Below are 14,379 nucleotides of genomic sequence, written 5' to 3' on the forward strand. Positions count from 1 at the left end.
CTCCCCCCTCTCATGCTCTCTCTATCTCATTCTCTCTCTCAAATAAATAAATAAAATCTTTAAAAAAAAAAAGAGTGTTGAGCTTCTTTTTCTGTGCTTATTGACCATTTATATATCTTCCTTGGAGAAATCTATTTGAACCTATTTGAAATTTCAAGAAATCTATTCCAATCATTTCCCCAATTTTTAATTGGACTGTCTTTATTATTGAGTTGTAATAGTGCTTTATGTGTTCTAGATACAAGTCCCTTACACATAAATTGTGGGTTGTCTTTTATATTTTGTATTTTATATTTGAAAAAAATATATATTTTTCATCTTGTGGGTTGTCTTTTCACTTTCTTGATGGTATCCCTTGAAGTGTAAAAGTTTTAATTTTGATGAAGTCCAATTTATCTATAGTTTGTTTTGTTGCTTGTGCCTTTAGTGTTATATCTAAAAATGTGTTCCTACCCCAAGGTCAAGAAGATGGTGGTCCTGTGTCTTCTTCTTAGAGTTTTATAGGTTTAGTTCTCACATTTAGGCCTTTGATCCATTTTGAGTTAAATTTTGTGTATGGTATGAGGTAGAGGTCCAACTTCATTCTTTGGCATGTAGATATCAGTTGTCCCAGCACCATTTGTTGAAGAGACTTTTCTTCCCCTATACGATTGTCTTGGTACACTATTCAAAATCAATTGACGGTGAATTTGAGGGTTTATCTTTAGACTCTCAGTTCTATTCCATTAATCTATGTGTCCATCCTTATGCCAGTAGCATGTATCTATATGGCTTGATCACTGTAGCTCTGCAGTAAATTTGAAATCAGGAAATGTGAATCCTCCAACTTTGTTCTTTTTCAAATTGCTTTGGCTTTTCTGGCTCTCTTGCATTTCCATATGAATTTAGAATCAGCTTGTCGATTTCTCCATGGAAACCATTTGGGATTTTGACAAGGATTGTTTTGAATCTGTAGATCAAATGTAGACATTGCCATTTTAACAGTATTGCCTTCTGATCCATGAATGTAGGTTGTCTTTCCACTTATTTTTTCAGTTTCTTAGTTTTCAGAGTATGAGTTTTGCACTTCTTTTCTTAAATTTACTCCCAAGTATGAGACTATGAATGCCAGTCATTTTGAGGGTACAATTCAGACCTTGTCGGGCTTCCCCAGATCTATGATATTCTCAAAAGAGGTCAGGACAGAGATTGGATGGAACGGCACAAGTATAATACCATGAATAACAGAAAAGCCAGTTAAAAATGCCAGCATTGCAAAGCCCAGTTGACAGTCTTAGCTGCACATTAAAATTACTTGGAGAACTTAAACACTGTTCATTAGATTGGAGTCTCAGAGTGAGATTCAGCCCTTGGTACTTTTTAAAGCTTCCAGGTGATTTCAAAGTATAGCTAAGGCTGGGAAGGTCTATCATCAAAGTATCAAGTGACGAGCTTCTAGTCAGAAACAGTGCTATCATAGTGGTAATGACTTATTTTGTTTATCAGGTTATAATTTCATAACCTACATAAATGAAAATAAATATACAGATAGAGCTGTATAATTGAAAATTATCTGGGAACTGCTTTGAAAAACACTTTGGGAAAGTGTTCAAAGTAACTTATTAAAAAATGTATTATAAAGCACAGGTACAAAGAATAACACAATAAACGCCCTTATGCCCTTCACTTAGCTTCAACAACCACCAACGAACGGCGATTCTGTATTTCATGTGTGTCCCACCCGTTCCCTACCACCACTCTTGAATATTTTGAACTAAACCCTAGAGAGAATATTTCATCTATAAATGTGTCAGTATGTAGTTTTAAAAAATTGGGATTGTAGCTCTAAAAGATTGTTGTAAAACCTAACCTCTGTACCATCATCACACCTACAAGTTAACAACGTGAGGTGATTCTTCTGTTGTGTAGGAAGAGATGGCAAGAGAACAGGAGATATATCGTCAGTATGTGGCTCAGCGGCGTGAGGAGGAGAGAGCTCAGGAGAAAGAACTGGACAGAGTATTAGAGGCAGAGAAGGAAAAGAAGTTGGCTGAGGAGGACAAGGAGCTGAGACTTGAAAAGGAGGCGAGGAGACAACTTGTGAATGAGGTCATGTGTACAAGAAAACTTCAAGTTCAGGAGAAACGTAAGGACATGAATAATAATAATATTATAGTTGGGCCTTAATTCAACTTAAGTAGCAACCAAAGTATTTATTAAGTAGGTATTATATGTAAAATGGTATGAGGAATGTAAAAAGGATTAAGGCAAGAGCCCTGCCTTGTAGAACTTACCTAATTTAATACATTGAGTATAAACATATGAAGAGTTTTATATCCTAGCAGATTCCTGCAGTCATGTTGGAGACGTTCTCAAGGTTAAAGGAACAGTATGTCTGTTGAATGGTCTGTGCACCTTAGGGACTATAAAGGGAAGTGAGAAGATAGGGCACAACACACACACCCCTCCTCTCTTTTACCTGTCCCTCTTTTCTTTCTGTAGGTGTCTCCATACCTTCATACCTTTACTTGGGTAGTTTTCTCTGCTTATGATGCTTTTGATCTTGAGAAATCGAGGCAATCCTTCAAGGCCAGCTCAAATGTCTCATTCCTCAAATATGTCCCCTTATTGGTAATAAATCCTCTTTCTGAGGCTCTCACTGTGGCTTGCTCACATCCCTGTCTTAGCACACCTTTGTATGCCCTCAGCTCCAAACAGTGCTTGGTCACGAAAGGAAATATTTGTTGAGAGGGTGAACTGCCACCTTCAGATTTCCACTGTCCCATGTCCAGCCCAGTGAACTGGAGAGGCAGAAGATGGACACGTTTATCATTCGGGTACCATTAGACTTCACACTAGTTGTCTTTGCAAGAGAAAACTCATTGATTCTCCACTCCAGGAATTATAACAGCCATTGAAAATTGTTAAGCCCATATTAGGTGGAGTTGTAAGAAAATGAGAAAAAAGCTTATAAGCTAACAAATTTCTGTATTTACCCATGATAAATGTTTTAAAATATATTGAGACAACATGGAAAATTTAAGTATTTGGGGCCATTTTTAAACAAAGAAACAAAATCAACCATAATTCTACCACCCAGGAATAGCTACTATTCACAACTTCGTGTATTTCCTTCCAGTATTTTTACCATGTATATAGTAAATTAGGATTTATGTTGAATATATTGTTTTACAGCCTGCCTTTGCCACTTATCATAAACATTTTTCTCCAATTACAAAATTTATAATGCTGCCTAGAAATCCATTATAAAAATGGACCATGATTTATTTTACCTAAACACAATTAATGGACCTTCAGATTGTCTTAAATCTTTTTACTACTATTTTAGAATACAGGTTACTATCTCTGTATATAGTTCTTCTTGGCTTATATATGATTATTTAAGAAAAGTTCCTATAAGTGGATTTGGGGGCCAAAGATGTACATTTCAGATGTGTATTTCCCAATTGTATTTATTCTTTTGTGAACTCTGTTTTCTTTGTAATTTTGTCACCCTTACTGGATGCTTATGTTTTTAAAATTTAATTTATAAATACCTTATATATAATAAACTCTGGCCTTTTCCAGTATTTATTTTGTCATAAATAAACTCTCTTGTTAACACAAATTGACAACAGAACTGTTTGTCCTCAAGAAGAGAAAGGTAAGAAGTGTTCTAATAGTGGTAACCTGGTTTGAAAAAGGCTGATCATAGGTTTTCAGTGAAAAATGATTAAGAAAAAAATCTGTGTAGATCACACACATTCGAACCTAAACCCTCTTCTTCCCTTTTTGGAGAGGACTACTTCTACCCTATTGACCTAAGATACAGCCCAGTGATTGTAGGCTCTGCCTCTCTAAAGACAGGATGGCATTGATGCCCAGAGGGATGCCAGCAAGTCTTGTCTGAAGAAAGCCATTTACCAAAAATTACATTTGTCTTTCTTAAGTGCAACGAAAGGCAAAAGAACAGGAAGAGCGTGCTATGGAACAGGAACGCATAAATGAAGGTCTTAAAGAGCTTAACCGTGAAGAGAAGGAGAATTTTGCAAGGTATGATTTTGTTTTCTTTATTATTGTTTACTGCCTAAAAACGGGGAAGATTTTTAATGTAGAGAGAGGACAACATGCCATCACTCATGCATTATTGACATTTTTTTTACATCAGTATTACATTTGTCCTAAAAGTTCCAGTCATTTTACAAAATTCCATATAAAAATAAGCAGCAAACATCTTGGTAAAATTAAATTTTATTGCTATTGTATACATTGTGATTATAGACATTAGGTATCAAGCTGAACGAATACCTTAAAAAATAAAGTAAGTTAGAAACAATTTTTTAAAAATAGGCTCCAACATTAAATCCTAATGAAATAACAAGAAGACTATTCTTTCCCATGAAACAAACCCTGAAACACAGTGTGGCTTGATTAGTTGGAGTAGCAGAAATGGCTTCTGAGGATAGGAGTCCATGCAAAATGTCCTCAGAAGAATTTTTGTAGCCTCACTGGGCTGGAAAACTGAAATGTTCTAGGTGCTTTGGGAACTACCACTGCCTTCTCTGACAATGCCCCTCTGATTGCCACCACGAGGCTCTGGTGGAGGAAACAGGCAGATGCCTCTTTGCAGCATTTCTTGGACCATAGCACTCCTTTCCCACCGGTGACCAAGATACCCAATTCAGATGACCAGTGTGGTGGAGGAAGACGACTTGGCTCCTCTAATTGCTGGTCCCCTTTCCCATCCCTTGGCTCTGTCCCATGACTTACACATACTCAGTACATAGAAATAAGCTCTTTTCATTCTAGAAAGAGTGGGGTTTATATACCTGCGCCTATTGTTAGTTTGGGGGCACTAACAATAATTTCTGGTCTACCCTACTTACTTCCTGCTACTGCCTCTGCTCTGGAGGTCTTTCCTTCTCATTTTGAAAAATTTATTGTTGGAGATGTGAGGGGGACTTGATAAATAGCAATGTGCTTCCCTGCCCAACTTCTGAATCAACTGAGAGAGATGAAAAACAAGTATGTGTGGAAGGTATCATAGCTACCTATTGGTGCATAACAGAATACCCTGCAATTTGTGCCTTAAGGTGAGTTATGATTATCTCTCATGATTCTCTGGTGACAAGGCTCACTTGGGTGGTTCTTCCTTGGGGTCCCTCATGTGGTTCAAGTCAGATGTTAGCCAGGGCTACACTACCTGAGGGCTCAACTGCCCTGGACACCTAAGATACCTACTCATATGGCTGGCAGTGTGTGCTGAGTGTAGGACTCAGCTGGTTTTATCACCCAGAACACCTTTATGGGGCCTCTCCATGTGCTGGGGCTTCTCACAGTGTGGTGGCTGGTTCTGACAGGGAGAGTTCCAATAGACAGTTAGGGACTGCGCCTAGGACTGGCATAGCATCACTTTGTCATAATCTATTGGTCATAAAAATAGTCACCGGGGCCTATCCAGATTCAAAGGCTGGAGACTGAAGCTCCACCTCTTGATAAGGGGAATAGAGGTTCACATCGCAGAAGAGCATATGGGAGGGGAGATGCTACTGTGACCATCTGTAGAAAATGGAATCTGCCACAGAGGTATGTGCATGCTTTCTTTTCTGATAAAAGCTGACATTTAAAAATGTGGCTTATAGATTTTAAATGGCATGACCACTATGGAGAACAGTATGAAGTTTCCTCAAAAAATTAAAACTAGAACTACCATGTGATCCAGCAATCCCACTTCTGGGTATATATCCAAAATAATTGAAAGCAGGACATTGAAGAGGTATTTACACAGCCATGTTCATAGCAGCACTATTCACAATAGCCAGGAGGTGGAAATAATCCACATGTCCATTAACACGTGAATGGGTAAACCAGATATGATATATACATACAACGAATATTATTTAGCCTTGAAAAGGAAGGAAATCCTGTCAAATGCCAACTCATGCATGAACCTTGAGGACATTATGCTAAGTGAAATAAGCCAGTCACAAAAAGATGAGTACTCTATGATTTCGCTTATACGAGATCCCTAGAGTAGTCAAATTCATAGACACAGCAGATAGAATGGTGGTTGCCAGAGGCTGGGGGTAGGGGGGAAAGAGAGCTGTTGTTTAATGGGTGTAGTGTTTCAAATTTTCAAGATGAAAATGTCCCGGAGAACTGATTCACAACAATGTGAATGTCCTGAACACTACTGAACTCTACACTTAAAAATCGTTAAGTGGTCAATTTTACATTATGTGTTTTTTACCACAGTAAAAAAAAAAAAACACTATAAAATTTAAAATGTGGTTTATATGTTTAAAATGTGGCTTATGTATGGAGGAAATTGTCTAGTTCATACTGAACAGAATGAGACACACACACCCACCCAGACCCCAGCAGTGCCAGGTCTCTCCGGCAGGGCTGTGGCCCTTTGACAGAGAGCAGAGTGGAAAACCGGCAGACTAACCTGTTCCTGGTTTGACCAGTAGAAAAGTCACTTATTCCTTGGAGAAGAGCGGGAGAGGGGATGGAGAGAGGCCAAGGACTCACTCCAGATAGCAGGAAATATTCTGAGTGGGCCAGAAGCATTCCCTCCCTAAAATCAATATTTGTTCTGTTTATCTTAATTATTATTGTGTAATAAACACATTAATGAATTTTCCATCTATTTTTTCCCATCTCACCCTGATTTTAATGGGAATTTTAATTTGACTTCAAAAGTTACATTTTACTTCTAATGCCCTAAATGAATCCAAATGCTTGCTTTTACAATTTTGTACTTGACATTTCTAATACCTTAGGCGCTCCAGTTTGGCCCAGGAATACAGGAAGCAACTTCAGATGCAAATATCCTACCAGCAGCAGGCCCGGGAAGCGCAGAAAGCAGAGGAACACCGAGAGTTTGAAGCAGGGGTAGCAGCAAACAAGATTTGCCAGGACAAGATCAGGGAGATCCTGTCCTTCCATCAGGTGCTGCCCCGAAACATTCATCCCATGCGGAGGGCATACCCTGATAAGCTTCCACCATAGTTTCATTAATGTTAATGTATTTTTTCTCAGTCTTTTAATGTTTTTAACTACAGTATGCTGGTCTGTTCCTTTCAACTCATGGATAGACTTCCTTTATTTCTCTGAGTTTGCATAATTCTACATAATGTTATTCCTTCAAATTAAACTTTTTAGACTTTTAGCCTTTTTTTAGACTTTATAGACTTACAAATCTGAATGATTTATTTCATATCACATAGTTACTTTCCTGACTTACCCCCCACACTTCCCTTTCTTGTTCATTTATTAATAGCTACACTTTCTCCCCGCCCATCCACTCAAACGCCTATTTCCTCTTGCCTTTCTCTCATATACATAATTGCCTTGTCTCATATACAAAATTCACTGTATCAACAGGGCAGAGCTGGGCCTAACATCTACTTTCATTAGTCCATCTATTTAAATATTACACAGATATTTACCTTGCATGTGACTTTAGCAAGAACAGAGCAAACCCCTTGCTTTTGTGGGACTTCTGTCCTGGTGGAGGAAACCAGGCAATGTGTTAAGTGCTATAAGAAGGAAATGGCAAGAGTGCTCGAAGATCATTTTGAGCAGCTGATACTTGAATGAACCAGCCATATGGTTATCTGGGCAGATCCCAGCCAGAGGAAACAGCCAGTGCAAGGGCCCTGGGGCAGAAGTCTGAGGCATAGCATTTGTGCTAGAGTGGAGTGAGGGAGGAGAGAGTGGTAGAAGATTAATCAGAAAGGCAGTGAGGGCTAAATGATGTAAGGCCTTGGAGCCATGGTGAAGACTGGCTTTTACTTGGCTATGAAAAGCTGTTACAGGATTTTGAGCAGAAGAGCAACATAGGATGTAAGATGGTTGCTGGCTGCTGTGTTGAGAACAGACTTTGGGGAGACAAAAACAGACTCAGTTAAGGACTGATCATAGTAGTCCAGGTGAGAGGTGAGGATAGCATGGTAGCCAGCCTCCAAGATGGTCCCTATGATCCTCTCCCCTGTATCTCTGCCCTTGTGCAATCCCCTTCCACCCTAAACCATGGCTGCCCTGTGTGATCAGTAAGATACTTACACCCCCTTGCAGACAGTCAAAGTGTTATAGGTTCTTCTAGAGAGCCTCCTTAAAGGGGAGGGGAGAGAACTTTTGGAACGGCTGAGTAAGGAGCTCTGGAAATCCTCTTCCCAAAGGGCAATGATAAAATGGGAAACATTGTCAAAAACAGCCATTTCAGCACTGGAAATTGACCAAAGGCATGCAACAGATGGAGAAGCATTTATTCCAGAAAATCTACAAAACCTTGGTGAGAACGGTGGGAATCCATGGCATATTGGCCTGGAGCTACTGCCATACCCCCTCAGCTATGTATTTCCAGATTTGTGTTAAAACAGGATGCTCAGAGCTAGATAAAAACAGCCCAGAAGAGGTCTGCAGAGCCCGATAGAGTGGGACCACCACCTCCTTTAATCGGTGCATTATACTTCATTTAATGCAGTCCATGTTTGAGTGCCCACCATCCAATCACAATGCAGCAGCATTGATGAGCCTCATGGACATAATGATGAGCAAAATAAGTCAGACATATGCTATGAGGTTCCACTTAGGAACCTCTACCAGGGCAGGGCAGGTCGTGAGGACCTGCAACCTCACTGCCAGATTAGGCCGACTTGATGGGGAGCACCATTTGGAAAAATCCATGCTTGGGGCATTGTCAAAATAATGGTGATTTTTGTGGCAGTCAGGTAAGATCAACATCACAACTAGCCTGAGGTTGTGATACTGACGGGGACAAGCAGCAGAACAGCCAGAGATTTACAGGAAAATCTGGGGAACATGACAGCCATGGGCTTTGATATTTGAATGGGCTTCCACATATTCTTGGTAGTCTGGAAGTCTGTGTAGACATAAAGCAACATGCTTGCTCATTAAAGAACCTGGGCAGGTCCTAGCAGTCTACCGATCCTTGGCCAAATGTGAGGCCTTGCACATACAGAAAGTAAAAGCTGGGGCAGATTTGGCCTAAACTTTGAATGTGTTCCCCAATCTTCACACAGATCCACAGCAAAAGGTAAAAGCCTTACTAGCTTAATCACTCACTGAGCACTATGCCGAAGGGACAGAGGGCCACCCCTAGGAAGCCAGCCAGCCTTAAAAATAAAACAGGAATTTTTTTAAAAAAGATTTTATTTATTTATTTGACAGAGAGACAGCAAGAGAGGGAACACAAGCAGGGGGAGTGGAAGAGGGAGAAGCAGGCTTCCCGCTGAGCCGAAGCCCAATGTGGGGCTTAATCCCAGGACCCTGAGATCATGACCTGAGCCGAAGGCAGATGCTTAACTACTGAGCCACCCAGGCGCCCCTAAAACAGGAATTTTAAAAATGAGCAGACATCAGTGTTATCTAGACAGGTTGTATAAAGGTGCCCCAGAATAAATTTTAAAAATCACTTTGGGGGCGCCTGGGTGGCTCAGTCGTTAAGTGTCTGCCTTCGGCTCAGGTCATGATCCCCGGGTCCTGGGATCGAGCCCTGCATCGGGCTCCCTGCTCCAAGGGAAGCCTGCTTCTCCCTCTCCCACTCCCCCTGCTTGTGTTCCTGCTCTCGCTGTCTCTGTCTCTGTCAAATAAATAAATAAAAAAACTTAAAAAAAAAAATCACTTTGGGATACTATGAGGCAGTATTTGCTAAAACTGAAAATATATGTACCCTGTGACCCAGAAATTCCACTCTTAGGTATTTACCCAATACATACATATATGCAGTGAATGCCATATATAAGATTGTTCATAGCAGCACTATTCATAATAGCCCAGATTAGAAGTTGCCCAAATGCCCAACCAGACTAGAATGGAAAACACTATACACAATGACAATGAATGAACTTTGCTGCATGCAGCAGCATTGATGAGCCTCATGGACATAATGATGAGCAAAATAAGTCAGACATATGCTATGAGGTTCCACTTAGGAAAAGCCTAGGAGCAGGCAAAACTAATTTTTGGTATTAGAAATCAGGTGATTACCCTTTTGGATGAGAGTTCCTGGAGAGGGACTTCTGGGTATTAATGTTGTGTTTCTTGATCTGGGTGGTGGTGATTCAGTGTGTTCACCTCGAAAAAATTCTTCAAGCAGTATATTTAATATTTGTGCAGTTTTCTATATGTGTACTGGGCTTCCATTAAGAGTTAAAAAAAATCAACCTTTCTGAAGTAGCTACCATTGGTCATGATGCTGGTTCCTGGATCTTTACGAACCGAATTTAATATCTGGCGGCTACTACTGTGTGTCTTGCCATTTATTCTCTAGATAAACATGTTTCATTGGTCCATGCGCTGCGACTTCGGCCCCTTCATCATCACCTTGCCCTCTAGTGGTCATTGGTCATTTTTCCAGATTTGTGTTAAAACAGGATGCTCAGAGCTAGATAAAAACAGCCCAGAAGAGGTCTGCAGAGCCCAATAGAGTGGGACCACCACCTCCTTTAATCGGTGCATTATACTTCATTTAATGCAGTCCATGTTTGAGTGCCCACCATCCAATCACAATTGAAAAAATGTAGGCACAATTGTCTTGTCCTTGGCAGCTCTACCTGCTTGTTATAAACAAGACAATAAGAAGCTGGAGCGGGGAGAGGTTGGAGATTGAGCTGTATGTAAACCCGTGCATAACAATGTTGGGTGTTTGGGTGCTCTGGCTGGTGAACACGAGGAGGAGCTGGGAGGGTGGCGCACCTAGAGAGGAGACCGACGCTCTGCCTCCCCCCTACCTCCCCCCACCTCCCCGGCTCCTCTGCTCGGTTGTTCCCGAGTTATATCCTTTATAATAAAGCTGTAAATGTAAATACAGAGTGTTCCTGATTTCTGTGAGCTCTTCTCAATTATTGAGCCAAGGAGAGGGGATTGTAGGAATTCCCAGTTGGTAGCCAGCCGATCAGAAGTCTAGGTGGCCCAGGGCTTGTGACTGGCCTCAGAAATGGGGCGGGGGCAGTCTGGAGGGACTGAGCTTTTAATCTGTGGGATCTGCACCAACTCCGGATAATTAGTGTCAGAAAGGAATTGAATTGTTGAACATCGGCGTTTGGAGAACCAGAGAATTGTTTGTTGGTGTTGGGAAACCACCCAGTTAGTAGGGAGTGGTGCTGGCATTCGAACCTTGGCTGAATACAGAGTCTTATGCTTTTAGTTTCATTGGTTCGCTGCCTCCCCACAACAGGTGGTACTGTCAAAATCAATCAATGATAGACTTTTAGAGTGTAAAAACCCATCACGAATGTTTTAGTTTCCTTTATTTTGGAAATGATAAAACAGAAACCCCCCAAAATCTCCTATGTCTTGGTTCAGCACTTTCTTCATATAACATCATGATTTGTTGCCAAAACCCAATTTATCAATGCACTCTTAATCAACCAATATGGCCTGCACGGCTTGCTGTCTAGGCAATATATAGCATGAGGCTCTTTTCACTCTATTTCTGTCACTTTGTGGCCTGTATCCACACCTTTATGTGTGCTCACAGCATTTGGGTACAAAACCATCAAGTACACTTACGCATACACATTCCATAAATTACAAATGGGCATGAATATTTTTCTTTCTTTAAAGCATCCTTCTGATATTTTGATTACCTTATATAAACTGGGCAAACAGCCCCTCAGAATATAGACGAGAACTTCATTTAATAAAAAGAATAGCTTCCTATACAGGGACGTCCCTGAGATAAAGGAAAAGGTCACAATAAAAAGATGTGATTCTGTTTATGCCTCCGGAGAAGCTGTTGCTGGAGAGAACTCTAGGAGCCAAAAATTGCCTCCAGGTATAAACTCTTTAAAGTTCTAAGACATGAATTTGGGATAGAGTTATTAACTTAGCGCTTCCAAACGTTGTGATGTGGGACTTTTATGTGAAATGACTTTACAGATGAGGTTCCAGGAAAGCTGATCCAACAAGACAGTTTCATGTCAGGTTCTTGCTGCATGTGCCATTAATCAGCTGTGTGGCTTCTGGTGGGACTGTCTGCAATGTACTTCTCTTGTCTAAAAACCGAGGTGCTTCTAGGGCTGGAAGGGTCCTGAGGGAGTGTCTAGTCCAAACCCTTCACTTTATAGATGAGAGAGTGTCTCACGCTATGAGGACTTGGCTGCAGTTAGGTTATTTGGTAGGTGATTCTGGAAGAAGTTTGGGATGGGCAGAGTAACAAGGGAGGAGCCAATACAAGAAAGTGCTGTAGGGTGGTTACCACTGTGGGCAACTGGGTCTCATTCCACCCGGGGGCCTTCTGAGGAACGGTGCAGAAAGCCTCGCAGGTATGATTGCCCAAGGTGGAAGCTGGGGCACTTCTCACCCCACTCCTGCCCTCTTCGTTGAGGGGTGCCCCTGTAGTAGTTGGGAGGCCAAGGAGGCTGTAGGAAGGCCCTGGGTGATAAAGCAGAGTCATGTGGGGTATGCACCTGAGGTGTATCCTGGAGCCCCAGACAGAACTATTGCTGGAATCCGGGGAGCAGAGGGGAGCGGTGATACAGGACACCTCAAGGCCGGAGAAGGTATGAAGACTTATGATCCGACCCACAGCACACAGCTAGAACTATACTTTCTGCGTGTGAACATACTTTCTGTGTGTGTGTGTGTGTGTGTTCTCTCCAATTAGACAGTGAGTGGCATGAAGCAGGTGGCCAGTCTTAGACAACTCGAATGATCCCAAGCTTTCAGCACAAGACTTTGCCCAGAGCAAGTCCTCAGAAAATATTTCCTCATTTGTCCCCGAAGAAAGAAAGGAAGGATCAGTGAGCAGGGTGAAACGGTGACCACGGAAACTTCTGTCTGATTCTTCAGCGCCCAGACCTAAGAGAGCCATGGGATGAGGCCAAGCTGAGAGAGCCCAGCCCCCAGAGAACCCCTGGCAGGGCCAGCAGCAGGCTAGAGCTGACAGGAGGCCGAGAGACCTGACACGAAGCGGCCACACAGGGCCGGAAGCAGGCAGGCAGTTGGGCCAGGAGATGTCACCTGAGGGGGCAACACAAGGATTCTACAGCTTCCAGACCAGGACAGGAAATGTCCCGTAGCTTCCAGTAGCCACGGCCTCTGGCATAGAGCAGGTAAGGGGCTCCCGAAGGGAGTGGAACACATTTGCACTCTCTCTCCTCACCGGGGAGCTAGAATTTTCACAGACTCGCATCTTGACCACAGGCGCGAGGCTGGTGATCACGGCACAGCTCTACTTCTGCCATGTTGTCTAGACGCAGGCTCTCGGGTGAGTGACTACCCAGAGCCAGGAACAGGTTAGCCAGAGTGATGTGGAGAGTGTGGGGTGGGAATGAAAGGCGTTTTGCCCTTTGTGTCTCTGGTCACTGAGTAAAAGTCCCTCCTCTGATGGCAGCCTTCCCCCTGCCTCTCTGCAGGGCTTCGGTGGATTTGGCGCTGAGCAAGGAGAGCAGATAGGACCTCGAGGTGGCGGAGCACACACGAGCTTCGGTGGCGTGGGGCTTGGATGGGGTTGCAGGAAAGGCTAAGGCCTCACAGCAAGAGACCCAGACGGTAGGGAGCTCAAGCTGAGGCCATCCAGAAAGGGTGGAGGACAAGGGAAGCCCCGGGGGAGAGGGGCATCAGGGAGGGACTCACGTGTCCAGGTGATGCTGCTCAGTAGCCCAGTGGGAAGTCTCTGGGTCAGAGAACTCCAAAGGGGCTCTGGCAGCGTGGGGGCCTATCTTAGTAAGAGCACTTGGGCCGGGAGTCATGGGGTAAGCAAAGCACGCGGTCTCTAATTGCCTAAACATTTGTGTGTTTGGGCTATTTTTAAAATAATGGGATGTGTGAAGGCTTGAGTTTGGCATGGGAGGGCTTCTGAACTAACAGGTCTCGGCCTCCAGTGCAGACATAAGCCAGGAGCCAACACACAGAGGCCACCTTGGGCTCTCTTCCTAGAGCTCTCTGCGCACCAAGAACCCAGCTACGCAGAACTGATCGTCAGGGATCTCTAAACAGACACCGTCCCCCTCCACACACTTCCCCGCAGCTCTGCCTTCACTCAGTGTTGCTTCAGGCTGTCGTGCCCCCTGCCATGTCCCTGCTCCGCCCCAGCTCTGTGTTTCTCTTTGCTTCTCAGCACAGATTTTAGCAGGTTAGCTGTGCTCTGGCCGGGGTCTAACACTAGACTGTGAGCTCTCTGAGAGGGAAAGAGCCAGCTAGGAACTGAGTTGTGTCCCCCACCCAGTGCTGTGCTAAAGCCCTGTCCCCCAGTGTGACTATTGAGAGATAGGGCTTTTATGAGACAATGAGGTTTAATGAGGTCATAAGCGCGGGGCCCTCATCAGATAAGGCTGGTGTCCTGATAAGAAGAGGAGGAGACAGCAGAGATCGCCCGCGCTCTGCACGCACAGAGAGGCAGCATGCGAGGATGCAGCAGGGGGGTGA

General features: G+C 43.0%; 1 protein-coding gene across 8 annotated transcripts in view; it reads left to right on the forward strand.

Moving 5' to 3' along the window:
- Positions 1–9,154, forward strand: part of CFAP53 (cilia and flagella associated protein 53) — a 35,328-nt gene extending 26,174 nt beyond the window's left edge. For 3 of the 8 annotated variants that reach the window (XM_064577619.1, XM_064577618.1, XM_064577620.1), the window contains 4 exons: positions 1,909–2,125; positions 3,930–4,032; positions 4,929–5,072; positions 6,765–9,154. In XM_064577619.1, coding sequence (XP_064433689.1) covers positions 1,909–2,125; positions 3,930–4,032; positions 4,929–5,072; positions 6,765–6,993 — 693 coding nt within the window. In that variant the 3' untranslated portion in view covers positions 6,994–9,154. Of the gene's footprint in view, positions 1–1,908; positions 2,126–3,842; positions 4,033–4,891; positions 5,073–6,764 lie in introns of those variants that run through there. The other 5 variants (XR_010407180.1, XR_010407182.1, XR_010407181.1 and 2 more) reach the window with 5 other exon arrangements.
- Positions 9,155–14,379: the final 5,225 nt, after the last annotated feature.

The sequence above is a fragment of the Mirounga angustirostris genome, unplaced genomic scaffold, assembly GCF_029215605.1.
Source record: "Mirounga angustirostris isolate CCGP_5_RB_7025 unplaced genomic scaffold, mMirAng1.0.hap1 SCAF_14, whole genome shotgun sequence".
In the NCBI taxonomy this organism is placed as follows: Eukaryota; Metazoa; Chordata; class Mammalia; order Carnivora; family Phocidae; genus Mirounga; species Mirounga angustirostris.